General features: G+C 37.4%; 1 protein-coding gene across 2 annotated transcripts; it reads right to left on the reverse strand.

Annotated features, from left to right (window-relative positions):
• Positions 1-256: 256 nt before the first annotated feature.
• ANGPTL5 (angiopoietin like 5) lies at positions 257-25,610 on the reverse strand. 2 transcript variants are annotated; one of them, XM_054438894.2, is made up of 9 exons: positions 25,445-25,610; positions 23,451-23,606; positions 22,741-22,885; positions 21,381-21,484; positions 20,458-20,551; positions 18,269-18,369; positions 16,084-16,204; positions 4,467-4,652; positions 257-1,184 (listed from the first exon to the last, which is right to left on the reverse strand). In XM_054438894.2, exons 2-9 carry the CDS (start codon positions 23,544-23,546, stop codon positions 865-867), a joined length of 1,167 nt encoding a protein of 388 aa, XP_054294869.2. In that variant the 5' UTR covers positions 23,547-23,606; positions 25,445-25,610; the 3' UTR covers positions 257-864. The 2 variants fall into 2 exon arrangements, with proteins under 2 accessions (XP_054294869.2, XP_054294868.2); XM_054438893.2 differs by having other exon boundaries at positions 23,451-23,638; positions 25,445-25,596.
• Positions 25,611-27,521: the final 1,911 nt, after the last annotated feature.

Consider the following 27,521-nt stretch of genomic DNA (forward strand, 5'->3'; position numbering starts at 1 on the left):
CTTGATCATTTCCCTTGTCTCTCTTATCAGTAACTGACACTTGGCCCTGCATGTTCTCTGCTGTCCTCTCCCATGGAATCCTTACCATCCAATTCCCTCCACCTTAGTAGAAAAAGTAGAGAGGACCAGCTTACTCCTAGAGTGTATCTAGAATTGATTCATCACTCTTTTATCCACCATCCTTCACGTAAAGTCCATACCATTCCTACTGGTTCAAAAAGAGTTCAGATAAAGACGTATTTTAGAATGCAGCTGATCAGGATATAAAAGTACGGTATATTTATTACAAACAATAACAAAATAGTTAACCATGATTAGATATGAAAACAAGAAAAACTATTTGGGCAGCAAACTTTTACTACTTTTAAAATGGTATGGCATCACCTAGAAATAGTTAAGGTTCTCAAATCATGTGTAGTTTATATATTAATCTGCATAAAAGTTATTTATTGTAACTGTCTTCAGTAGAAATTATCTGTAGATTACATAATCATATAAAGTATAAAAATAAGTGAAATATTCTCTTCAATTTTCCTAACAACATATTATGGTTTAAAAATGCTTCAAAGGAAAGGCAAAATCCTTTAAAAGCACCATAAATTTTAGGAAGACAAGTTGTAGTTCACTTGAAACAAATTTCATTGTATATTGTTAATATAGTCAGAAGTAAAAACATACAATAAGTCATGTTTTCTTTTATAGAATATTACAAAATTGAAGTTTTCTAATTAAACTCATAGCATCTAAATGCCATCTACAGTTAAATTTTGCCTAATATGTTTGAAACACTAAGTGAAAAGATAAACTTTTAAAAATCTTTAATATATTATCATTGTAGAACTTGCGTTACAATGTTAAATGAGATTATTTAAAATATGGATTGTACATTCTTCTAATTTTCATTGAAACAGATTTAATCTTGACAGGTGAGTTGTTTTTGGTCCACGTGCCCCACTGAATTCCAGTTGCAAGCAATTTTCCAGAGAAGTGATGAATGCCATTTAGATTTGCTAGACCACACTCGTTAAACCACCAGCCGGTCTTGTTATGGAGGTGACTGCAGCTCCTCACAGACTGACCATTGACCAGGCATGCAGGGCGACACCCATCATTATCAACATCTGATGTGCTAAAAGGCATTGCATTTTGATTATCTTCTTTTTTGAGACCCCGGAATGCATCACCTGGGAAAAAAATTTTTAATGATTGAATTTAAAGGAAATTTATATTATTTTAATTAATCATTACCAGCATATTAGGCAAGAGCATCACATCTGGAAATAAGGTTTAAATTATTTTTCCACTGTTTATCATGTTAAAATTCTCCTACTCGAAGATTCAACATGCCACAATCTGGTGATGAGTTCCTCAACATGACAGGCATCTTTAAATGAATATTTGATATAAAAGTCACAGTCCAAAATGGAGTTTTGCTGTGTAGACAAAACCAGATAATTTAGGCCAAAAATTATAGCATACAGAGCTGTCAAAATTTGGACAGACCAATATGATAATTGATAATTTAGGAAAAAAAAAATTTACGCAGGGTAGGTTTTCATCCCACTACCATTTACGTCACTTTAGCTAGAGAAACTTTTACCTTTAAGAAATTTAGATTTACAATTACAAAGTTGGGGATTTTTTCTAGGGACCATCAACTTTATACAGAATACCAAATGCCCTCAAGAGAAATTCAGATATACTGTTGACGTGTACCTTTTCTTCACGGCTCTTCACATGATTTATGGACCAATTGGATAGTAGTTAAGACAATACCATTTTTAAAGGGCTTCTATTGAACATTGCTTTATTTTGTTTTGTTTTTAAGACAGAGTTTTGCTCATGTCCCCCAGTCTGGAGTGCAATTGCATGATCTCGGCTCACTGCAACCTTCACCTCCCAAGTTCAAGTGATTCTCCTGCCTTAGCCTCCCAAGTAGTTGGCATTACAGGCACACACCACCACACCCAGCTAATTTTTGTATTTTTAGTAGAGATGGGGTTTCACCATGTTGGCCAGGTTGGTCTTGAACTCCTGACCTCAAGTGATCCACCCACCTCAGCCTCCCAAAGTGTTAGGATTACAGGCGTGATCCACCACTTCCGGCCTGAACATTGTATGTATGGTATCCCTCGTATTTACAATATCCCTGCAATGATTAAGTATCTTGTCCAAGATGACCCAGTTAACTCAGTGGCAGGAGCAGGAGTCATATTTTGTTTCATAAAATTCCATAAAGTTAAAGATTCTAAGTAAACCCATAATGCCTACATTTCACCTATATATAAACTTTGGCTAATGTTTGAAACACTAATTTAAAAAAGAAGCCATATAAAATCTGTGGAGAAACCAAGCTCTATGTTTGTTTCATTATTTCTGAAAGTTTGGCATCTCTTGAGATAAATCTTTTGAAAGGGCCTGAAGAACTTCATTAGCAGTGGTGGCGTATCCTATACCCCAATTCTGCTGATTATTAAAGTCTCTGACTCTGCACTTCATGGGAAACAAAACACACACATTGTAGGGATTTTCAGAGAATATATAATCTCCAACACCCACACAGTGTGATACCTTTCCAAAGTTCCAGTGAGAGACAATACCCATGGAGCATTGCCTAAACAATGTGATCATGCCATGGATACTCTCCCTAGATAAAGTCCGACCACCGGAAGGATCATACAGCACATAAGCTCCTCAATAGATTTTATTTAATTCATTTAAAAAATATATGCATAGGTATATTTCCTTAAAAATAGCCTATTATAATATACCCATCATGTTTTCTGTGAGAGTGTGGTTGGAGAACATAACACTTTTGTTTTCCCTAAGAATCCAGAGAAATTTATCTCAAGTCTTCTAATCAGGAATAGTTGGGATTCTCATGGAACAAGTGTGTTGCTCAAATGTTCAAATTCATATCTCTGTTTTTGCTCCAAGCTCAAAGCCAAATTTGTGACCTGCCTTTACCACACACCTGATCACATTTAACCCATTGATTTTATCTGTATTTCTATCATTACATTCTGCTGACACCTTTTTCTTTTATTCTTTTGATTACATTATGTGATCAACAGTTGAAAGTTACTTCACAACTTCAAAACCTTGTTGGGAAAATGTAGAGTACAGTATGGCATAATTTGAGAGTTTTGTAACAAAAAAACTTTTGCCATTATCAATATTATCGTTTAATTAGATCCTAGTCATCTTTCAGAGAACCCCCACATAAACTTTTCCTAATATAGTGTATTCCATCTTTAGATAGTTCTTTACACTTTTAGAGAGCAAGCATTGAAAATCATATATTGTAATTTTTTAAACTTTTCCCTATAGATCATGATTGGAATTTCAGACTTTCACCTAATAACCCAAGTGTAAACCCCTCAGGTATCATAGATTCCAACCATGTCAGACAACTCTCTGTGCCCTATAATTTTCCTCCCTCTATGCCTTAACTTAAGCTGCTCTGTTTGTCAGCCTTCATTTGCCAAAAGCCTATCCCTTCTTCCAAGACTAGATCAGTGGTTCTCAACTGCAAGTATGCCAACATATCCATCTGGCTTAAAATAACTGAATCAGATTCTACAGGAATATATACTTTTAAAAAGCTTCCCATGTTGAATCTAACATTAACAGCTTGTTAAAAATTGCTTTTCCATGAATATTTTTTGGGTACAATCAACTGAAATCATTCTCACCCTCTTTCTGACCCCAAAAGTCCTATCAGTATTCTGTATTTCCAGTGTTACTTATCTTCTCCTTTATATTGGGATCAGTTAAAGAGCTGGGAACATATATCATTTATTTTTTTATTTCTAACACTAAATATACATAATGAACAAGTACCACAAACAGCAAAAAGGGAGTTGAATTTAGTACTTTTTAACTCAAATGCCTTTAAATTTTCAGCATTAAAATGCAAGTTTAACATCAAGTATTTTGAAGTTCTGACAAATTAAATTTATTTGGAAATGAGCAGATGCATCAAAGTACAATGAAAAGAACACTAAACTTGTTGTTCTGTCAGCCTGGTTTCTTGCCTTGGCTCAGGTGACGTGATCTCGGAACGCTGGGCAAGTCACTTTATCACTCAGGTTTTTTCACCTGTAAAGTGAGACGACTAGAGATCATCTCTAACAGTCTGTCACTTCTAAATGTCAGCCTCTCTGAACATGAAAATGAAAATACCTTCACAGCCTACTCCACAGGCTCTCTATCCAAAGAATCAACTGAGATTACATAAGGCAAATTGTTTTAGAGACTATAAAGCACTTCAGAAACATGAGGTGGTACAATGATCATAACAAAGTTTCAAAACTCAAGACTTGGCCAGCTTTCTTATTCCTAATCTATTCTGTTATCAGTTATGTGTTATATATAAAGACAAATGCATTATTTTTATCTTTACTTAATAATGAGTCAGTTATAATTTAGATCTGGATAATTTTAGGAATAAAAAAAAAACTTACCAGCATTTCCTGAATACCGTCCTAAGTGCATTTTAAAAAATCTCGTTTCATCCTCTAGCCAAAAATTATCATATGATGCATAAGCAAGTGTGTCATCTTCAGATTCCAAAGCCACATACAGCATAAAACTGGTATTTTTCTGATTTACTATATAAAAAATCTTTTTTAGTCCTAGCCAAAATTCTCCTGTAAAAAAAATACTTTGTTTTAATATGTTTTAATACAAATTAGAATAATGGTTTATTATTGAATGTTTGGTCTTGTTTAGTATTTCAAAAACCCTGAGATGGCTCACATAAGTAATTAAAGGCACTGGATGACCTAGCTCAAATTATCAGTGCTTACCTACTTTATAAAACAAACAAAATTCCTACTTCTACTTCACCAGACTTGAGAAAATCAGACCCTTTTTCATTTTTATCTCCCCAAATTAAGTAAAATTTGGGGAGAGAAGATAATAATGATCTCCCCAAATTTTATCTCCCAAAATTAAATTAGTCTTCATTTAAAGACTAAAATAGAAAGTCAACTTTTACCTTAAGGCATTTCAACATAAAACCAATTGAAATATTATGGCAGGTAACAAAACGTTATTTACCAGTAAATGAGGTTTAACCTCCAAATCAGCGGTTCCTAAAGAAACATTTCCTAAAAACACTCAGTTGAAATTATTTTTCCTGTCTTGGAATACTTTCTTAACAGACACTTCTTTGTTACAATGCAGCTGGTTAATTTCCTGTGCCCTGAACATAATGTAATAACATTGGAATATCCCCAGGTTTAGGATCAATATTTCCAAGACAATTATAGATTCAGGATGAAATATAAAACTCCCCAACTCGGACTGCATACTTCTTGCATACATATTCTAGCCAATGGCTTTCTACCTCTCCCTACCCACGTGGCATAGCCCAAATATGTATACCTCTGCTCTGAGATATATGCCTCTACTTGAATCATAAAATTATTAAAGAAAACAAGGGTCCAGTCAAAACAAGCTTCAGAGTTGGAGAATAACATGACAGCATTCAAACTCTTCAAATTATAGCTAAGATATTAAGTCTTTCTTCAGACCTCACCGGGGCAGACGTTTTAGCAACACACTCACAATTGAAAAGTAAGGAGAGGGGGAGGAGCCAAGATGGCCGAATAGGAACAGCTCCGGTCTACAGCTCCCAGCGCGAGCGAAGCAGAAGACGGGTGATTTCTGCATTTCCATCTGAGGTACCGTGTTCATCTCACTAGGGAGTGCCAGACAGTGGGCGCAGGTCAGTGGGTGAGCGCACCGTGCGCCAGCCGAAGCAGGGGCGAGGCATTGCCTCACTCAGGAAGCACAAGGGGTCATGGAGTTCCCCTTCCAGGGGTGACAGACGGCACCTGGAAAATCGGGCCACTCCCACCCAAATACTGTGCTTTTCCGACGGGCTTAGAAAACGGTGCCCCAGGAGAGTATAGCCAGCACCTGGCTCACAGGGTCCTACGCCCACGGAGTCTCGCTGATTGCTAGCACAGCAGTCTGAGATCAAACAGCAAGTCGGCAGCGAGGCTGGGGGAGGGGCGCCCGCCATTGCCCAGGCTTGCTTAGGTAAACAAAGCAGCCTGGAAGCTTGAACTGGGTGGAGCCCACCACAGCTCAAGGAGGCCTGCCTGCCTCTGTAGGCTCCACCTCTGGGGGCAGGACACAGACAAACAAAAAGACAGCAGTAACCTCTGCAGACTTAAATGTCCCTGTCTGACAGCTGTGAGGAGAGCAGTGGTTCTCCCAGCACGCAGCTGGAGATCTGAGAACGGGCTGACTGCCTCCTCAAGTGGGTCCCTGACCCCTGACCCCCGAGCAGCCTAACTGGGAGGCACCCCCCAGCAGGGGCACACTGACACCGCACACGGCCGGCCAGGTACTCCAACAGACCTGCAGCTGAGGGTTCTGTCTGTTAGAAGGAAAACTAACAGAAAGGACATCCACACCAAAAACCCATCTGTACATCACCATCATCAAAGACCAAAAGTAGATAAAACCACAAAGATGGGGAAAAAACAGAGCAGAAAAACTGGAAACTCTAAAAACCAGAGTACCTCTCCTCCTCCAAAGGAACGCAGTTCCTCACCAGCAACGGAACAAAGCTGGAGGGAGAATGACTTTGACGAGCTGAGAGAAGAAGGCTTCAGACGATCAAATTACTCCGAGCTACGGGAGGATATTCAAACCAAAGGCAAAGAAGTTGAAAACTTTGAAAAAAATTTAGAAGAATGTATAACTAGAATAACCAATACAGAGAAGTGCTTAAAGGAGCTGATGGAGCTGAAAACCAAGGCTCGAGAACTACGTGAAGAATGCAGAAGCCTCAGGAGCCGATGCGATCAAATGGAAGAAAGGGTATCAGCCCTGGAAGAGGAAATGAATGAAATGAAGCGAGAAGGGAAGTTTAGAGAAAAAAGAATAAAAAGAAACGAGCAAAGCCTCCAAGAAATGTGGGACTATGTGAAAAGACCAAATGTACATCTGATTGGTGTACCTGAAAGTGACGGGGAGAATGGAAACAAGTTGGAAAACACTCTGCAGGATATTATCCAGGAGAACTTCCCCAATCTAGCAGGGCAGGCCAACATTCAGATTCAGGAAATACAGAGAACGCCACAAAGATACTCCTCGAGAAGAGCAACTCCAAGACACATAATTGTCAGATTCACCAAAGTTGAAATGAAGGAAAAAATGTTAAGGGCAGCCAGAGAGAAAGGTCGGGTTACCATCAAAGGGAAGCCCATCAGACTAACAGCGGATCTCTTGGCAGAAACCCTACAAGCCAGAAGAGAGTGGGGGCCAATATTCAACATTCTTAAAGAAAAGAATTTTCAACCCAGAATTTCATATCCTGCCAAACTAAGCTTCATAAGTGAAGGAGAAATAAAATACTTTACAGACAAGCAAATGCTGAGAGATTTTGTCACCACCAGGCCTGCCCTAAAAGAGCTCCTGAAGGAAGCGCTAAACATGGAAAGGCACAACAGGTACCAGCCACTGCAAAATCATACCGAAATGTAAAGACCATCGAGACTAGGAAGAGACTGCATCAACTAACAAGCAAAATATCCAGCTAACATCATAATGACAGGATCAAATTCACACATAACAATATTAACTTTAAATGTAAATGGACTAAATGCTCCAATTAAAAGACACAGACTGGCAAATTGGATAAAGACTCAAGACCCATCAGTGTGCTGTATTCAGGAAACCCATCTCACGTGCAGAGACACACATAGGCTCAAAATAAAAGGATGGAGGAAGATCTACCAAGCAAATGGAAAACAAAAAAAGGCAGGGGTTGCAATCCTAGTCTCTGATAAAACAGACTTTAAACCAACAAAGATCAAAAGAGACAAAGAAGGCCATTACATAATGGTAAAGGGATTAATTCAACAAGAAGAGCTAACTATCCTAAATATATATGCACCCAATACAGGAGCACCCAGATTCATAAAGCAAGTCCTGAGTGACCTACAAAGAGACTTAGACTCCCACACATTAATAATGGGAGACTTTAACACCCCACTGTCAACATTAGACAGATCAACGAGACAGAAAGTCAACAAGGATACCCAGGAATTGAACTCAGCTCTGCACCAAGCGGACCTAATAGACATCTACAGAACTCTCCACCCCATATCAACAGAATATACATTTTTTTCAGCACCACACCACACCTATTCCAAAATTGACCATATACTTGGAAGTAAAGCTCTCCTCAATAAATGTAAAAGAACAGAAATTGTAACAAACTGTCTCTCAGATCACAGTGCAATCAAGCTAGAACTCAGGATTAAGAATCTCACTCAAAACCGCTCAACTACGTGGAAACTGAACAACCTGCTCCTGAATGACTACTGGGTACATAACGAAATGAAGGCAGAAATAAAGATGTTCTTTGAAACCAACGAGAACCAAGACACAACATACCAGAATCTCTGGGATGCATTCAAAGCAGTGTGTAGAGGGAAATTTATAGCACTAAATGCCCACAAGAGAAAGCAGGAAAGATCCAAAATTGACACCCTAACATCACAATTAAAAGAACTAGAAAAGCAAGAGCAAACACATTCAAAAGCTAGCAGAAGGCAAGAAATAACTAAAATCAGAGCAGAACTGAAGGAAATAGAGACAAACAAAACCCTTCAAAAAATTAATGAATCCAGGAGCTGGTTTTTTGAAAGGATCAACAAAATTGATAGACCACTAGCAAGATTAATAAACAAAAAAAGAGAGAAGAATCAAATAGATGCAATAAAAAATGATAAAGGGGATATCACCACCGATCCCACAGAAATACAAACTACCATCAGAGAATATTACAAACACCTCTATGCAAATAAACTAGAAAATCTAGAAGAAATGGATAAATTCCTCAACACATACACCCTCCCAAGACTAAACCAGGAAGAAGTTGAATCTCTGAATAGACCAATAACAGGAGCTGAAATTGTGGCAATAATCAATAGCTTACCAACCAAAAAAAGTCCAGGACCAGATGGGTTCACAGCCGAATTCTACCAGAGGTACAAGGAGAAGCTGGTACCATTCCTTCTGAAACTATTCCAATCAATAGAAAAAGAGGGAATCCTCCCTAACTCATTTTATGAGGCCAGCATCATCCTGATACCAAAGCCTGGCAGAGACACAACAAAAAAAGAGAATTTTAGACCAATATCCTTGATGAACATTGATGCAAAAATCCTCAATAAAATACTGGCAAACCGAATCCAGCAGCACATCAAAAAGCTTATCCACCATGATCAAGTGGGCTTCATCCCTGGGATGCAAGGCTGGTTCAATATATGCAAATCAATAAATGTAATCCAGCATATAAACAGAACCAAAGACAAAAACCACATGATTATCTCAATAGATGCAGAAAAGGCCTTTGACAAAATTCAACAACCCTTCATGCTAAAAACTCAATAAATTAGGAATTGATGGGACGTATCTCAAAATAATAAGAGCTATTTATGACAAACCCACAGCCAATATTATACTGAATGGGCAAAATCTGGAAGCATTCCCTTTGAAAACTGGCACAAGACAGGGATGCCCTCTCTCACCACTTCTATTCAACATAGTGTTGGAAGTTCTGGCCAGGGCAATTAGGCAGGAGAAGGAAATCAAGGGTATTCAATTAGGAAAAGAGGAAGTCTAATTGTCCCTGTTTGCAGATGACATGATAGTATATCTAGAAAACCCCATTGTCTCAGCCCAAAATCTCCTTAAGCTGATAAGCAACTTCAGCAAAGTCTCAGGATACAAAATCAATGTGCAAAAATCACAAGCATTCTTATACATCAATAACAGACAAACAGAGAGCCAAATCATGAGTGAACTCCCATTCACAATTGCTTCAAAGAGAATAAAATACCTAGGAATCCAACTTACAAGGGATGTGAAAGACCTCTTCAAGGAGAACTACAAACCACTGCTCAAGGAAATAAAAGAGGATACAAACAAATGGAAGAACATTCCATGCTCATGGACAGGAAGAATCAATATCATGAAAATGGCCATCCTTCCCAAGGTAATTTACAGATTCAATGCCATCCCCATCAAGCTACCAATGACTTTCTTCACAGAATTGGAAAAAACTACTTTAAAGTTCATATGGAACCAAAAAAGAGCCCACATCGCCAAGTCAATCCTAAGCCAAAAGAACAAAGCTGGAGGCATCACACTACCTGACTTCAAACTATACTACAAGGCTACAGTAACCAAAACAGCATGGTACTGGTACCAAAACAGAGATATAGATCAATGGAACAGAACAGAGCCGTCAGAAATAATGCCACATATCTACAAGTATCTGATTTTGACAAACCTGACAAAAACAAGAAATGGGGAAAGGATTCCCTATTTAATAAATGGTGCTGGGAAAACTGGCTAGCCATATGTAGAAAGCTGAAACTGGATCCCTTCCTTACACCTTATACAAAAATCAATTCAAGATGGATTAAAGACTTAAATGTTAGACCTAAAACCATAAAAACCCTAGAAGAAAACCTAGGCATTACCATTCAGGACATAGGCATGGGCAAGGACTTCATGTCTAAAACACCAAAAGCCATGGCAACAAAAGCCAAAATTGACAAATGGGATCTAATTAAACTCAAGAGCTTCTGCACAGCAAAAGAAACTACCATCAGAGTGAACAGGCAACCTACAAAATGGGAGAAAATTTTTGCAACCTACTCATCTGACAAAGGGCTAATATCCAGAATCTACAATGAACTCCAACAAATTTACAAGAAAAAAACAAAGAACCCCATCAAAAAGTGGGCGAAGGACATGAACAGACACTTCTCAAAAGAAGACATTTATGCAGCCAAAAAACACATGAAAAAATGCTCACCATCACTGGCCATCAGAGAAATGCAAATCAAAACCACAACGAGATACCATCTCACACCAGTTAGAATGGCAATCATTAAAAAGTCAGGAAACAACAGGTGCTGGAGAGGATGTGGAGAAATAGGAACACTTTTACACTGTTGGTGGGACTGTAAACTAGTTCAACCCTTGTGGAAGTCAGTGTGGCGATTCCTCAGGGATCTAGAACTAGAAATTCCATTCGACCCAGCCATCCCATTACTGGGTATATACCCAAAGGACTATAAATCATGCTGCTATAAAGACACATGCACACGTATGTTTATTGCCGCATTATTCACAATAGCAAAGACTTGGAACCAACCCAAATGTCCAACAATGATAGACTGGATTAAGAAAATGTGGCACATATACACCATGGAATACTATGCAGCCATAAAAAATGATGAGTTCATGTCCTTTGTAGGGACATGGATGAAATTGGAAATCATCATTCTCAGTAAACTATCGCAAGAACAAAAAACCAAACACCGCATATTCTCACTCATAGGTGGGAATTGAACAATGAGAACACATGGACACAGGAAGGGGAACATCACACTTTGGGGACTGTTGTGGGGTGGGGGGAGGGGGGAGGGATAGCATTGGGAGATATACCTAATGCTAGATGACGAGTTGGTGGGTGCAGCGCACCAGCATGGCACATGTATACATATGTAACTTACCTGCACATTGCGCACATGTACCATAAAACCTAAAGTATAATAATAATAATAATAATAACAATAATAATAATAATAAAAGAAAAAAAAAGAAAAACAAAAAAAAAAAAAAAAGAAAAGTAAGGAGAGAAAGTGCACCCAGTAAGATGGCTCCATGGGGGTCCACTGAGTCTCACACAGTATACAACACTTCAATTTAAGTGCCCCTGCCATCTTTTCCCAGTACCCCACCCTCAAATTTAAGACTTAAAAATACATTTTCTGTAATCCTATATTTATTTATTTATTTATTTATTGAGAGTCCAACTCTGTCACCCAGGCTGCGGTGCAGTAGTGCGAACTCGGCTCACTGCAACTTCCGCCTACCCCTAATTCAAGCAATTCTCATGCCTCAGCCTCCCAAGTAGCTGGGATTACAGAGGCGTGCACCACCACCCCCAGCTAATTTTTGTGTTTATTTTTTACTATACTTAAGTTCTGGGATACATGTGCAGAATGTGCAGCTTTGTTACATAGATATACATGCGGCATGGTGATTTGCTGCACCCATGAACTTGTTATCTACATTAGGTATTTCTTCTAATGCTATCCCTCCTCTAGCCCCCACCCCCTGACAGGCTCCTGTGTGTGATGTTCCCTTCCCTATGTAGATGTGTTCTCATTGTTCAACTCCCACTTATGAGTGAGAACATGCAGTGTTTGGTTTTCTGTTCCTGTGTTAGTTTGCTGAGAATGACGGTTTCTAGCTTCATCCATGTCCCTGTGAAGGACATGAACTCATTCTTTTTATGGCTGCTTAGTATTCCATGGTGTATATGTGCCACATTTTCCTTATCCAGTTTATCATTGATGGGCATTTGGGTTGGTGCCAAGTCTTTGCTGTTGTGAATAGTGCTGCAATACACGTACATGTACATGTGTCTTTATAGTAAAATGATTTATAATCCTTTGGGTATATACCCAGTAATGGGATTGCTGGGTCAAATGGTATTTCTGGTTCTAGATCCTTGAGGAATCACCACACTGTCTTCAACAATGGTTGAACTAATTTACACTCCCACCAACAGTGTAAAAGCGTTCCTATTTCTCCACATCCTCTCCAGCATCTGTTGTTTCCTGACTTTTTACTTATCACCATTCTAACTGGTATGAGATGGTATCTCCTTGTGGTTTTGATTGCATTTCTCTAATGACCAGTGATGACAAGCTTTTCTTCATATGTGGTTGGCCGCTTAAATGTCGTCTTCTGAAAAGTGTCTGTTCATATCCTTTGCCCACTTTTTGATATGGTGGTTTGTTTTTTTCTTGTAAATTTGTTTAAGTTATTTGTAGATTCTGGATAGTAGCCCTTTGCCAGAAGGATAGATTGAGAAAATTTTCTCCCACTCTGCAGGTTGCCTGTTCACTCTGCTGATAGTTTCTTTTGCTGTGCAGGAGCTCTTTAGTTTAATTAGATCCCATTTGTCAATTTTGGCTTTTGTTGAAATTGCTTTTGTTGTTTCAGTCATGAAGGCTTTGCCCATGCCTATGTCCTGAATGGAATTGCCTAGGTTTTCTTCTAGGGTTTTTATGGTTTTAGGTCTTACGTTTAAATCTTTAATCCATCTTGAATTAATTTTTGTATAAGGTCCAAGGAAGGGATCCAGTTTCAGTTTTCCGCATATGGCTAGCCAGTTTTCCCAGCACCATTTATTAAATAGGGAATTCTTTCCCCATTGCTTTTTTTTGTCAGGTTTGTCAAAGATCAGATGGTTATAGATTTGTGGTGTTATTTCTGAGGCCTCTGTTCTATTCCATTTGTCCATATATCTGTTTTGGTACCAGTACCAAGCTGTTTTGGTTACTGTAGTCTGGTAGTATAGTTTGAAGTCAGGTAGCATGATGCCTCCAGCTTTGTTCTTTTTGCTTAGGATTGTCTTGGCTATACAGGCTCTTTTTTGGTTCCATATGGAATTTAAAGTAGTTTTGTCTAATTATGTGAAGAAAGTCAATGGTAGCTTGATGGGAATAGCATTGAATCTGTAAATTACTTTGGGCATGCCAGGCACGGTGGCTCATTTCTGTAATCCCAGCACTTTGGGAGGCCGAGGCAGGTGGATCACCTGAGGTCAGAAGTTCAAGACCAGCCTGATCAACGTGGTGAAACCCCATCTCTATTAAATTACAAAAATTAGCCGGGCATGGTGGCAGGCACCTGTAATCCCAGCTACTCGGGAGGCTGAGGCAGGAGAATCGCTTGAACCTGGCAGGCAGAGGTTGCAGTGAGCCAAAATCACGTCATTGCTCTCCAGCCTGGGCAACACGAGTGAAACTTTGTCTCAAAAAAAAATAATTACTTTGGGCAGTATGGCCATTTTCATGATATTGATTCCTCCTATCTATGAGCATGGCATGTTTTTCCATTTGTTTGTGTCCTCTCTTATTTCCTTGAGCAGTGGTTTGTAGTTCTTGAAGAGGTCCTTCACATCCCTTGTAAGTTGGATTCCTAGGTATTGTATTCTGTTTGTAGCAATTGTGAATGGGAGTTCACTCATGATTTGGCTCTCTGTCTGTTATTGGTGTATAGGAATGCTTGTGATTTTTGCACATTGATATTGTGTCCTGAGACTTTGCTGAAGTTGCTTATCAGTTTAAGGAGCTTTGAGACTGAGGCAATGGGGTTTTCAAAATATACAATCATGTCATCTGCAAACAGAGACAATTTGACTTCCTCTTTTCCTAATTGAATACCCTTTATTTATTTCTCTTGCCTGATTGCCCTGGCCAGAACTTCCAATACTATGTTCAACAGGAGTGGTGAAGGGGGGCATCCTTGTCTTGTGCTGTTTTTCAAAGGGAATGCTTCCAGCTTTTGCCCATTCAATATGATATTGGCTGTGGGTTTGTCATAAATAGCTCTTACTATTTTAAGATACGTTCTATCAATACCTAGTTTATTGAGAGTTTTTAACATGAAGGAGTGTTGAATTTATCAAAGGGCTTTTCTGCATTTATGGAGATAATCATGTGGTTTTTGTCATTGGTTCTGTTTATATGATGGATTATGTTTATTGATTTGCATATGTTGAACCAGCCTTGCATCCCAGGGATGAAGCCACCTTGATCACGGTGGATAAGCTTTTTAATGTGCTGCTGGATTCAGTTTTCCAGTATTTTATTGAAGATTTTTGCATCGATGTTCATCAGGGATATTGGCCTGAAATTTTCTTTTTTTGTTATGTCTCTGCCAGGTTTTGGTATCAGGATGATGCTGGCCTCATAAAAAGAGTTACGGAGGAGTCCCTCTTTTTCCTACTGCTTGGAATAGTTTCAGAAAGAATGGCACCAGCTCTTCTTTGTACCTCTGGTAAAATTTGGCTGTGAATCCATCTTTTGTGTTTTTATAGAGACATGGTTTCAACATGTTGGCCAGCCTGGTTTCAAACTCCTGGCCTCAAGCAATCCACCTGCCTTGGCCTCTCAGAGTGCTGGGGTTACAGGCGTGAGCCACTACACCCAGCCCCAAATTTGTTTTCAAAATACACCAGTACAAAGCAGTCTCAGTTTGTATGCAGTATACCTGCCTGAAGACCTGGTTAGTCAAAACTCATATTCTTTCCCCATAAAAATAAATTTGAAGTAAGGAAGATGGCAAAGCCTGTATATGGATCTATAACTCCCTAATTCAAGAAGAAGCACTCAATGGAAAAATCAGAAGTAATGCTGAGAAAATGCAAGTAAATTCCCTATATTCCAGAGCATGGCAGTTACCTGGGTATAAGCCAAATTGCTTCTAAAATCACTGGCATTCAGTAGCATTTTTAGCACTAGGACTGACACCACCACTTACCAAATCCTTGGATGACATTATTATGAGAGATTAAAGATTTACAATTATAAAAATAGTAACTTAAATTAGCATAAAAATTAGTAAACTCACTGGCAGAAGTTCCAATTAATGTAAAATTCTGCAAAGTTCAGAAATATTGGTGTTCCTGTTTACCAGCAAAAGTGATGGTGCCATGTGGCAATAATGTAAACAGATTTTACATCGACCTGGGGTTATAATTTTCAAATTTTGAGCATAATGATGTTTACTGATATTTTAATACTATGCTCAGTTTAAATAATTTGAGTTTGCACAGACACATACCTCAATTCGCCATTTCATTAGCTTGTATAGATACAACACACCCCTCAAGAATTTTAAGATCTAGGACGACGCTGCCATTCAGTTATTCGTTCTGCAAACAGTTGGTGATCACCTGCCAGAATTCTGCTGGGTGCATAGTAGATACTTAATACATATCCAATCTAGAATTTTCACTCAAATCACATTTCACCATATATCTACAAATAAAGATTTCCAGATCTCCACTGAAGACCTACTTATTTTAAATGATCTGGCATATGAAAAGAGGGTGATTAAAGTTATATTTTGATATTTGCAAGCATTTGCTATTTTTACTAAAGATCTGACCAATAGAGACTCTATAGATATAATACCAAAAAGAGTAAACAGTGTAGAGTAAAAATACAAAAAATTAACCTAAAAGGTCTCCAAATCCATCCAGATAATCACACCACAACCTTTGGAAATCAATTATCCCATCAATTCTTTTCTGGATCACAGTCCATCCACCTCCTCTGTAATCCATGTCACACATTACCTAAAATAAGCACAGAGAAGACCAAAATAATACACTATTATTTTCATTATTTGATAATATAACACTAATGCTTCATCCTTAGGCTTAGAAAAAGAGACGATACTGCCACTGAGTTTTCAGTGCAATCATATGCCATTAATTTATTCAGATGTTTTTATATTTCTAGAAATAATACTGCTTATTATAAAGCAAACCTGTAATTAACCTAAATAATACTGTTTATTATCAAACAAATTTGTAATTAACTTAATCACAGTCCTTATAACAATCATTTTTAAAAATATGTATTTGCAGCTTTTCCCCCCCCCCCCCCCCTTTTTTTTGAGACAGAGTCTCCCTCTGTCGCCCAGGCTGGAGTGCAGTGGCGCGATCCCGGCTCACTGCAAGCTCCGCCTCCCGGGTTCACGCCATTCTCCCGCCTCAGCCTACCGAGTAGCTGGGACTACAGGCGCCCGCTAGCACGCCCGGCTATTTTTTTTTTTTTTTTTTTTTTTTTTTTGTATTTTTTAGTAGAGACGGGGTTTCACTGTGTTAGCCAGGATGGTCTGATCTCCTGACCTCGTGATCCTCCCGCCTCCGCCTCCCAGAGTGCTGGGATTACAGGCGTGAGCCACCGTGCCTGGCCGTATTTGCAGCATTTTAAGGTTATCCTCTTATTACTCAACTTTATAAATATTCTTCAGTTTGTATAACAGTATTGCTCTGATGTGGCAGAGCAATGTATTTCTCTATAAACTAAATTTTGAATTAAAACACTGGTGTGTGTGTGTGTGTGTGTGTGTGCGCCCGCTAAATATTTCACGTGCTTGTCTTTGCTCTTTTCTCCCACAAGCCTGGAAGCCCTGTTTTCAGACTGGCATTTTCAGAGAAAGGCATGATCTGTGCCCACTCAGCAGGTGCTCATAGACACATCTGTTGATGCTGGGTAAAATGCCCCTAAAAGGACCTCTGTAGGGCACCCATAGAAGCGATATGGGGAAGAAATCAGAGCAAAATTCTCCCTCAGAAACTTCCCGCATAGAGACAGAGAAAAAGCAGCATGGAGGAAGTTAAGGAACCAGCACTTTCCCACAAAAGAGGTGATTATGCATCCCACTCTTCACAAAATTAGAAGCCTTCCTTTTCCACATCTGTTCAGATCCAGTTTTGAATCTGTAGGTGAACTAACTTAGGTAATTTTAAAATTATTTCCCACCTAATTTCCAATTTTTTGACATCTTGTCAATAGATTTCAAATAAAATAATGGTAGTAACTCTAAGAAGAGAAATCGGTAGTATTTACTTAGAAAAAAAGTGACTTTATTATCCAATAAAGACTATCAATAAGGTATAAGTATCATAAACTTTCTTCTGCACAAAGAAGTACCCAGGAAAATATATATATAATATATAAACTGTATGTGTGTGTGTGTATATATATATACACACACACACACATATATTCCATCAATATGCATAGTCTCTAGCAGAAATTTCTACTAGATATCCTTGCAGAGAACTACTAAGAATAGACATAAGAGTAATTTATTTTATCAATTTCAGAATGAATCAGCTTTTCAGTCTGCCTTGCACCCCACTGAAAGGTTTTTTTAATTATTAATTTCTCATACAATCACATAAAATCATCTATCATCAGAAGAAATTATAACCATATACAGGAAGGGAAGTCAAAAGTATTTTTAGTAAGCTCCAAGGCAAAGCACACCATTATTTTCCAATATCCACAGGCTAATTAAAGCAAGCAAGTATTTATATTGCATAGTTCTGCCTGCTATAGTTCTGCCTATTACGAGGATAATATAAGCTTTTGCATCAGATGGATTTACTTTAAAGAGTATAACCGCAGAAACTCAAATAGAAAAGTGAAAGACAGACATTAGCTCTTCTATTAATTCATGTTTTGGGCATTAGAATTCTAAAAAACCAAAATTTTGAAAGTAGAACTTTACCTAATTTATTTAAAATTTTTCAAGGAAAAATTAAAAATTAAAACAATTTAAATTTTAACATAAATTAAATTGGTTGGATGTTTATCTTAGCCCACATAATACAGGAAAACTTTACCTCAAATGGGTAGCTAGATCCTTCTGGGTGAATTATGTATAAACCACTTGGTGTTTTGGTGACAGAGCCAATGGTATCCTTAATATCAGTGCAATCTAAACCTAGAAAAGCAAAATTATTTAATTGGGATATTTTCAAATGTACACTTAAGGCAATCATTTTACTATAGAGAATTGATAGTGCTATTATCATAATTTTCATTATTATATTATTTTAACTTCTTCAAAATGAAAAATGGTCACAATTTTAGAAATAAAAAGAAAATATAAGGGATTAAAGAATTTATGCTGCAATAAGCCTTCACTTATAATATCACTGTTAATGATTAGTTTCCTATACTATTTAAAAATTTCATTTGGGATCAACACTTATTAAACATATTTTATAATTACACATTCTCTTTACCAATAAATAATGCCCTTTCAGAAATTTAGGTTTATCTTAGAGAATGTAATGTGTAAAGGAAATCGACATGAATAGGGAGGAGAAAACCAAAAGGAATAAGTTGATTAACCACTACAGACACATATTTCACTATTCTATTCCCAACTTCAGAGACTGATGTGTTTGGGACCACTAATACCAGTAGCCAAAGGAAGAAAGGGGAAAATCACTTTCTTCCCCAAGAAATTATGCCTGACGTTAGAGCCTACTCTGTTGACAACAGTTAGAATTACAGCACCCCATAATCACCTTCTCCAAAGCACTCATCTCCCCAGGATTGTAAACACGTCTATGTGGACATGGATATTACATTTTCTGGAAGATACTCTACTCTGTAGCATCTTTAATAAATGAAATAAATTCAACCCTTAGAGTGTCCATTGTCCAAATGCCCATCTTAACATCCTAGTTCTACTCCTAACACTTTACTTCATAGTGTTATCCTAACTATTTACGTAGTAAGGTATTACATAAAGCCCTTACCATAGTGCCCAGCACACGCAAATGACAAAGAAAATGCCATCTACAAAATGTTAGCTATAAAAAGTCATTTGCTTTCCCCTTCGTCTCTGGGAGACATAGATTTGTTGTTGCCTGTGTCCTTAATTGTTAAGAGATATTCTCATAATGACTTTATGCTCAGAGACATGAAAGAAGTTCATGCTGAAGGACTGATCGGGGTTGGAGTATCTGCTTTATCATTACCTTTCAAATTAATGTGAACAGATTATTTCGATTTTTCTGGGCTGGATATTTCTTATCTGATGATGATGATCATAGCAAGCCCTTATATTGCTCTCCCTATGATTCGGGCATTTTTTTTTAATGTTCCTTGTGATAAACATTTGATGCGGGCAATATTTTAAGAGACTTTCCTGTATTTATTCATTTAATCCTCACACCAACTGTAAGAGGTAGGTACTATCAGTTTACTGATAAGAAAACACATCGAGAGCAGCAGGTCAGAAATTTGAAACTAAGGAGTCTGACATCAGAGTCCATGCTCCTGACTACCACATTATACCTGCTTTGGGGCAGTTATGAGATATAATAAAATAATTTTAATAACAAAATAATGTGAGAAAGTGCCTGTCTTCCTACCTATCACATAGAAGATTTTCAGGCACTGTTTATTCTCTTCTTTTTCAAAGAAGAACATAAAGATCATGTTCTAGGCCCTCAATAATATTTATTTGCTTTAAACATTTGGGGATAAATTCATATTTATAAGATTTATAGGGTATTTTTCTTAGAAGTCCAAGCCTCTAGGAATTAATATGCTATGTTTTAGTATAAAAAGTGCTAACTTTCAGTTTATTCTTGTCTTACATTTCTTTTTCTTTTCAAATTTTATGCCCCAATTTGAAACATTTCAAACATGTCAAAAACATTTTTTACAGGTGGGAGAACTTTGAAATTTTCTTTTCTTCTATCTGCAGATGAATTATTCATAAGATGTAAACTGGGAGCCCAGAACAAAGCTATAGAAAGCTACGTTATTTTCAACAGCTTCAGGATATCTTTATACAGCCATGGCTTTCACGTGGTTGAAAAAGTTTCCCATTTTAAGAAAGTACACGTTGTCTGCGGTGAAATTTGCTTAATGGCAGGTATTAGCCCCCCAGTCTGTTAGAGAATGGTGAGCTGTAGTTTTTAAACAAAACTTTTAAATGGATCAACCTCTCCAGGAAAATTTTAAGCAATAAAAGACAAACATGAAAAGGCTGAAATACCAAAGTTCTCACCATGTGACTGAACTGGTCTGTGAGGAAAAGGATCCAGCTGTTTTCTAAAAACTTCTGTAGTCAAAAGGAGAACTCTATTCATGAGCTCGTTAACCTAAACACATGCATACACATTTAAGTAAATTTATATTTGAAGAAATTGCCATCTCTAAGCCTCTCATAAACCCTACATGAAATACATAATGGTGCCCATTTTTCTAGATTGATTTCTTCCTGCTTTAACAAAGAATAAAGGCAAAGCTAAATAGCAATCATTAAATTTCGTAGTATCTACCTCCTTAACGTCGATTTTATCTGCCCCTATTTCTGCATTTGGCTGCTCTTGCACATCTGTCCTTCATACCTTGTCCAAACCATTGCTGTAGTTTCTTACCTCCTCCTTTGGCTCTTCCTCAAGTCATTGGCCACACAAGTTGATCAGATTGTGGCATTTCCTTGCTTAAACACTACAGTGGCTCCTTGGTGTGGTATGATTTCGTTCTTGCCTATTCCTATAGTCAGTTTTCCTTACTCAACCTCACCAGCCACTCCACCCTGCACCAACTCCAAGAAGTTTCCCCAGAATGGAATGTCCTCTTTGCCTTACCCAAACTTTATGATTTTTAAAACATTTATTCATCCTTCATGACTGTTCACAGACTTTCTCCTCTGGGAAGTTTTTTGTATCTGAGAGTTCTCTTTTGTGGCATTCTAACAACCACATTTTTGTCAACACATTTTAATGCTCCACTAGACTATACCCCTTGAATTAAGTTCGATTTTTTTACTGCTTTTTGTTTGCCTAAAGTTAACTATGGTGCCTCTAACATGGTAGGCACTAAATAGATCTGAACATGAATGCATTTTAAAAAAGATTATACCTCCAGGTAACTATACATCAACGTGCACATGCAATAACAACAACAATACTAAAACATCTATACCTGATTAGATAAATAATCCAAGGAAGCTTGTTGCTCATCCATCATATTCCTTAGTAGTTTTTTGGTACTTCTTGTGTAGGAAACAATAGAATTTTGCAAATTTCCTTAACCATAATAAAAAGTGGCTGTTAAATATTATATTGTTACAGAAAACAATTACCTTGAAAAATAGTGAATTTTACCTGATTTTGGATATGTACGTTAACTCAATACTAACTCGATTTATCTTAATACTCAGAATTACATATTTTAGTTAGTATATATTTTGTTTAACTCAGGATTAACCCCAGAAATGATTGTCTCAATACTTCTTAATGAAACTATGCTTCCTACTAATATAGATTACCCAGAATAATTAATCTGTTATCATTAAGAGACAGTGTTCTGATTATAAATTCTCACTTTATAAGATGAGATATATAGAGGCAGGAGTTATAGGATTCATCAATTCTTACTGTAAAAGAAAGTTAGTGGTAACAGTTTTATACCAGGCAAGTTAATTTTAAAAAGTACATGTTTGTTTTAATTTTTCTATTAATACTATATTTACACAATTAAATTGCAAGCACATACATATACCTACATATAATAAATCTTAGTCAAAGGTTTTGGTTATTTGGTTTCTGACTAAATATTTACTATACATTTTCCTTTTAAAAATGTTTTTATTTTAAGAGAAAATTTCTTATAGCGAAGTTGCGATAACAGTACAAATAACTTTTTTCCTAATGCCTTTGAAACCATGTTGCCATGATGTACCATCATGCTATTTCAGTGTATATTTCTTACACCAAAGACATTTCTAATAACACACCACCAAAATTAGGAAATAAACATTGACTACCTATATTTCTCAGACCCTATGTGAGTTTTACCCAAGATAGTAATAATGTTGCCCCCTATAACAAAAGGGCCCACACATTATTACGTATGTTATTCTTTAAAAATTTATTTTCTAAGTTTCTGTCCACCAGCAGTAGAATCACATTAATAAATCTTGATATTTTTAATTCTACCTCACTCCGCTTCCTCTCTCTTTCTTATTTTCAGCCTGTCACTTTCTATTAGCTTTTTCCTGAATTTAGCCATCTGTCTTAATAGGTCTAAAGCTGCACTCATTGGTTTGAGAAGCCTGAGACCCTTTTGTTGCAAACAGAATTAGCTACATAGAGAAAGGATCCATTCATTTACCAAATATTTATTAAGCACCTATTATGGGCCAAACAATAAAGCTTCTGGCCTAGGATGATCAGGATGTGTAGAAAATGACCCAGACAAAAGCTAAAGTATACTTTTCAGTGTCTACCCTAAAAATAATGAATCATATACCCTTATTATTGTGTTTATTTTTAATACTTACTACACATGAAATGTTTTTCTTCTCGTGTAATTTTAGTTTTAACATCACATGATTCCTCACAGTCTTCCTTACAAACAGTATCATTACTTTTACTTTCATCTTTTGCATTAGATACATCTTCTACAATGTTAACTACTGAAGAGTCCTTTATATTAAAAAATAGATATAAGAAAAAATGCATTAAACATGTTATATGACCTAATACATAATAAATAAGACTATAGAGAAAAGCTTAGATTTCAGGAAAGACAAGGCTGATCATTAGAGAAAAATATAAGCTATTTAATTCAAACTTCCACAAATAAACCTGATGAGTAAATAAAATCAAATGGACCAATTTCTTAATTTCCTGGGTAGCCACTCACAGGACAATATTTGAAATATGAAAGTTTGTGGAACAGCTTTTTTTTTAAGCAAAGTGATTTTTTACTACCTATCAGATATTCCATTGAAAAGTTGTGGGCTAGTTTTTAACCTAGGCCTGAAACGTCTTCAAACTTTTTTCATATTTGTTGAATCAATCCTCAGTTTATAGTTTCCTCTGTTTAAATCCAGTAACATTAAAGCAATTTTCAACATTTGTAAATAAATGTTTTAATTGTTCCATAAATTATATTTGGTAGTTATGATTAATCTTTTCAAAATTCTACTATATATCTTGAAAGCTAATCATGCTTTCCTAGCTAATATAATATTGCTAAAATTCTTACCGTAGAATGATGTACACAGTTACCTTGTACAGCTTCTCCACAAATAAAAATACATACATTTAAGAATAAGAGTGAGGCTTGGGATGGAGACATCATATTTTTCTTGGATAGATGAAAACACTTCTTCAAATATCAGTCAGCTCTCCGTGGAAAGAACTACAGAGCATAGAGTCTTCAGTTAAAAACCTCTGGAAAGCGTACAACAAAAACATAAGCCAAAACTTACTAGTTTCCATGCCCTGGTTTGAAACAACACCCTTCATATGAAAAACAAAGTAGCCTCTGGAGATCCTGATATTTTAAGTTGTACAATTCCTTTTTTATCACTTCATGTCTGTATTATAAATCCAAGCTTTTGCAATATAGGCAACAAATAGATAAATAAGTAAAGAAATAAATAAATAAATGACAGATGTAGACAGATAAATAAAGCATGAATTTATAAATTCATCTAATTTTTGTGAGTCAGCCTTTTCTTGCCTTGGGGAAAAAAAAAGGCTTTGATAAGCTATACATCAATAATTGCAAACTGCTTGCAAAAAAATAGGAAGTAGAAATGACTGATAGAGTGGGAAAAATATTACCTTGGAACTATTTCTATAAAATGCTAAGTAGAAATTTGATCAAGGTGGACATCCAGAGCAGATAATTCAGACTTAAAATTTACTTTTAAAATGCCAAATTTCAAGGCTGGGCGCGGTGGCTCACACCTGTAATCCCAACACTTTGGGAGGCCAAGGCAGGTGGATCACCTGAGGTCAGGAGTTCAAGACCAGCCTGGCCAACATGGCGAAACCTTGTCTCTACTAAAAAATACAAAAATTAGCCGGGTGTTGTGGCAGGTGCCTGTAATCCCAGCTACTAGGGAGGCTGAGGCAGGGAGAATCGCTTGAACCTGGGAGGCGGAGGTTGCGGTGAGCTGAGATCACACCACTGCACTCCAGCCTGGGCAAAAGAGTGAGACTCCATCTCAAAAAAAAAAAAAAAAGTCAAATTTCTAAGACTCTAATTAATCTGTAATTAGTTGTAATCTAATTACAACTATTTTGTTAAAACTGTAAAAATTCTGAACATCAGAGAAATAATATTATTGAAAATGACCACTCTTTGAAGGTTGATAGATCAATGTCTTCAAATTTTCCCTTTCAATATCTCCTTCCCTTCATTCTACACACATGCCTAAGTCTTCATTATCCTAAAATTAAGAGGCAAAGCAAAACTTTCCTGCATCTTCCTTCTGGTTCGAGAAATTATTTTCTCCATCTCCTTTCCTAACCTGAGAACTGCCATAGTTTTTATGGTATTAGTACAATGACTGACACACAAGAGGCACTCAAATATTTTCTTAATGAAGAAACAGCTTAAAATAATTATCTGTTCTCTGACTTTCCTTCCTCACCACCTACTATTTAAACCCAAACAATCATATCTCTTATTTGTGGCAATCACTTTCTCAGAGTTTCTCCAATGAGACAGTATGAGATGGCTGGGAGTGCCGACTCCAAGGCCAGATTGCCTGATTTAAAGATTAGTTTCAACACTCCCTTACCCTGGAATCTTGGACAAAGTTAATAATATTGCTATAGCTCAATTACCTCCTTTGTATTATGGAAATTGTTGTATGGATTAAAAGATTAATATATGTAACATTGCAGACAATATTGATGCCTTTTATAATTTATATTAATAGACAAATACACATATTGTAATCTTAAATTTCTAGTTGAAGTCTTACAAAATTGAAGTGAAAATGGCAGAACTTCAGCAGAAGTTGGCAGAACTTTAAATTAGCCAGATGTTAAAATTCTTTGTTCTTTCACATCTTGCCCAGAGACCAATTCAGGAAATTCTTATTTGAGCAAGAAAATACTTCAGCAGAAGATGGGAAAAAAAATAGCCTCAGCTAAGACAAAAGTGAAAGCGCAAAAAATTGTCCATCACAGCTGCCACATGGTTACAATACTTGTTAAATTAAATAAGCAGGAGGCAATTACCTGAGCCTGTCTCTGTACTTTGAGTTCCTCTGTAGCAAACCGCAGCCTGACTTAGGAGTATATTTTTTGTAACAAATAGCGGAGTTTCAGCCAATCATAGGCAGCCAACTAATCAGAGTATACCCAAATAAGATAAACACCTAGCTGTAATCAATCACATGATTCCTCTACTTTGTTTCTGTGTCCAACAAAATCTTGTTGCTCATGCTGCTGGGTGGAGCTCTCTGAACTTCTTGTTCTGGGTGCTGCCCAATTCATAAATCATTCTTTGCTCAAATAAATTCTGTTTATTTTCTGTTCTAAAGATACTAAAAATAATATTCAGCCTGGGTGCGGTGGCTCACATCTGTAATCCCAGCACTTTGGGAGGCCGAGGCAGGCGGATTACCTGAGGTTGGGAGTCTGAGACCAGCCTGACCAACAGGGAGAAACCCCATCTCTACTAAAAATACAAAGTTACCTGGGCGTGGTGGCGCATGCCTGTAATCCCAGCTACTCAGGAGCCTGAGGCAAGAGGATCACTTGAACCCAGGAGGTGGAGGTTGTGGTGAGCCAAGATCATGCCATTGCACTCCAGCCTGGGCAACAATAGCAAAACTCCGTCTCAAAAAAAAAAAAAAAAATATATATATATATATTTTTTTAATATATATTCAAATTAGATAGGTTATGTGAATATGCTTTATAACCATAAAGTGGTTATTATTAGTTTCCTTTGTAAATAAAACATCAACAATTTATGAGACCACATTAATGAAATTGCATGTCTAATAGACATCTCACATTTAACATGTTTGAAGCCTAGCTTGTATTCCTTATTCCACCCCTACCTATTCTTTCTCATCTTAGTAATGGCAATACACTTTATCCAATTGTTTGAGCCAAAAATCAGAGAGTCACATTTGACTTTTTTTCTCTCGCTTACTGCAACCATCAACCAACACATCTTATCGGCTCAAGGTTCAAACTGTAAATATTTCTTGCCACCTCCACTGCTACCATCCTAGTCCAAGTCTGCCGTCTCTGGTAACCTTATAACTGTCCTCATTGTTTCTGGTCTTATCTCCTATAACCTGGTTTTCCCCATAACAACTAGAGGGTCTCTTTAAAGGTTCAATAAAATTGTGTTACTCTTCTAACCAAAACTCTCCAATGGATATCCCTCCATTGAAAGTTGGATTTTACATTAAGTCCTTGCATACAATACAAGTCGCCACTAAATCTGGGCCATGTACCACTCCAATCTCATATGTTAGCACACTTCCCTTATTATATGGTTTGGATCCGCATCACTACCCAAATCTTTTTTTTTTTTTTTTGAGACGGAGTCTCGCTCTGTCACCCAGGCTGGAATGCAATTGCACAATCTCGGCTCACTGCAACCTCTGCCTCCCAGTTTCAAGCGATTCTCCTTCCTCCGCCTCCCAAGTACCAGGGATTGCAGGCGCTTGCCACCATGCCCAGTTAATTTTTGTGTTTTTAGTAGAGATGGGGTTTCACCATGTTGGCCAGGCTGGTCTCAAACTCGTGACCTCAGGTGATCCACCTGCCTTGGCCTCCCAAAGTGCTGGGATTACAGGCGTGAGCCACCATGCCAGGCCTCCCCGCCCAAATCTTATGTCAAACTGTAATCCCCAATGTCGGAGGTAGGGCCTGATGGAAGGTGATTGGATCATGGGGGCAGATTTCCCCACTGATGCTGTTCTCACAATAGTGAGTGAGTTCTCATGAGATCCGGTCATTTTAAAAGTGTGTGGCACCTCCCCTCTCTCTTTCAGTCCTGCTCCTGCCATGTAAGATGCCTGCTCCCACTTTTCCTTCTACCATGAGTAAAAAGCTCCCTTCCCTAAAGCCTCCCCAGAAGCAGATGCTGCCATGCTTTCTGTACAGCTTGCAGAACCATGAGCCAATAAAACCTCTTTTCTTTATAAATTACCGAACCTCAGGTATTTTTTATATCAGTGCGAGAACTGCCTAATACACCCTACCTCACTCTAGTCCAGCAACAGTGGTCTTGTGCTGTTCTTTGAGCACAACAGTATGATTCTGTCCTCACGGTCTTCTGTACTCACAGACC

The sequence above is a fragment of the Pongo pygmaeus genome, chromosome 9 (assembly GCF_028885625.2).
Source record: "Pongo pygmaeus isolate AG05252 chromosome 9, NHGRI_mPonPyg2-v2.0_pri, whole genome shotgun sequence".
Taxonomy (NCBI): domain Eukaryota; kingdom Metazoa; phylum Chordata; class Mammalia; order Primates; family Hominidae; genus Pongo; species Pongo pygmaeus.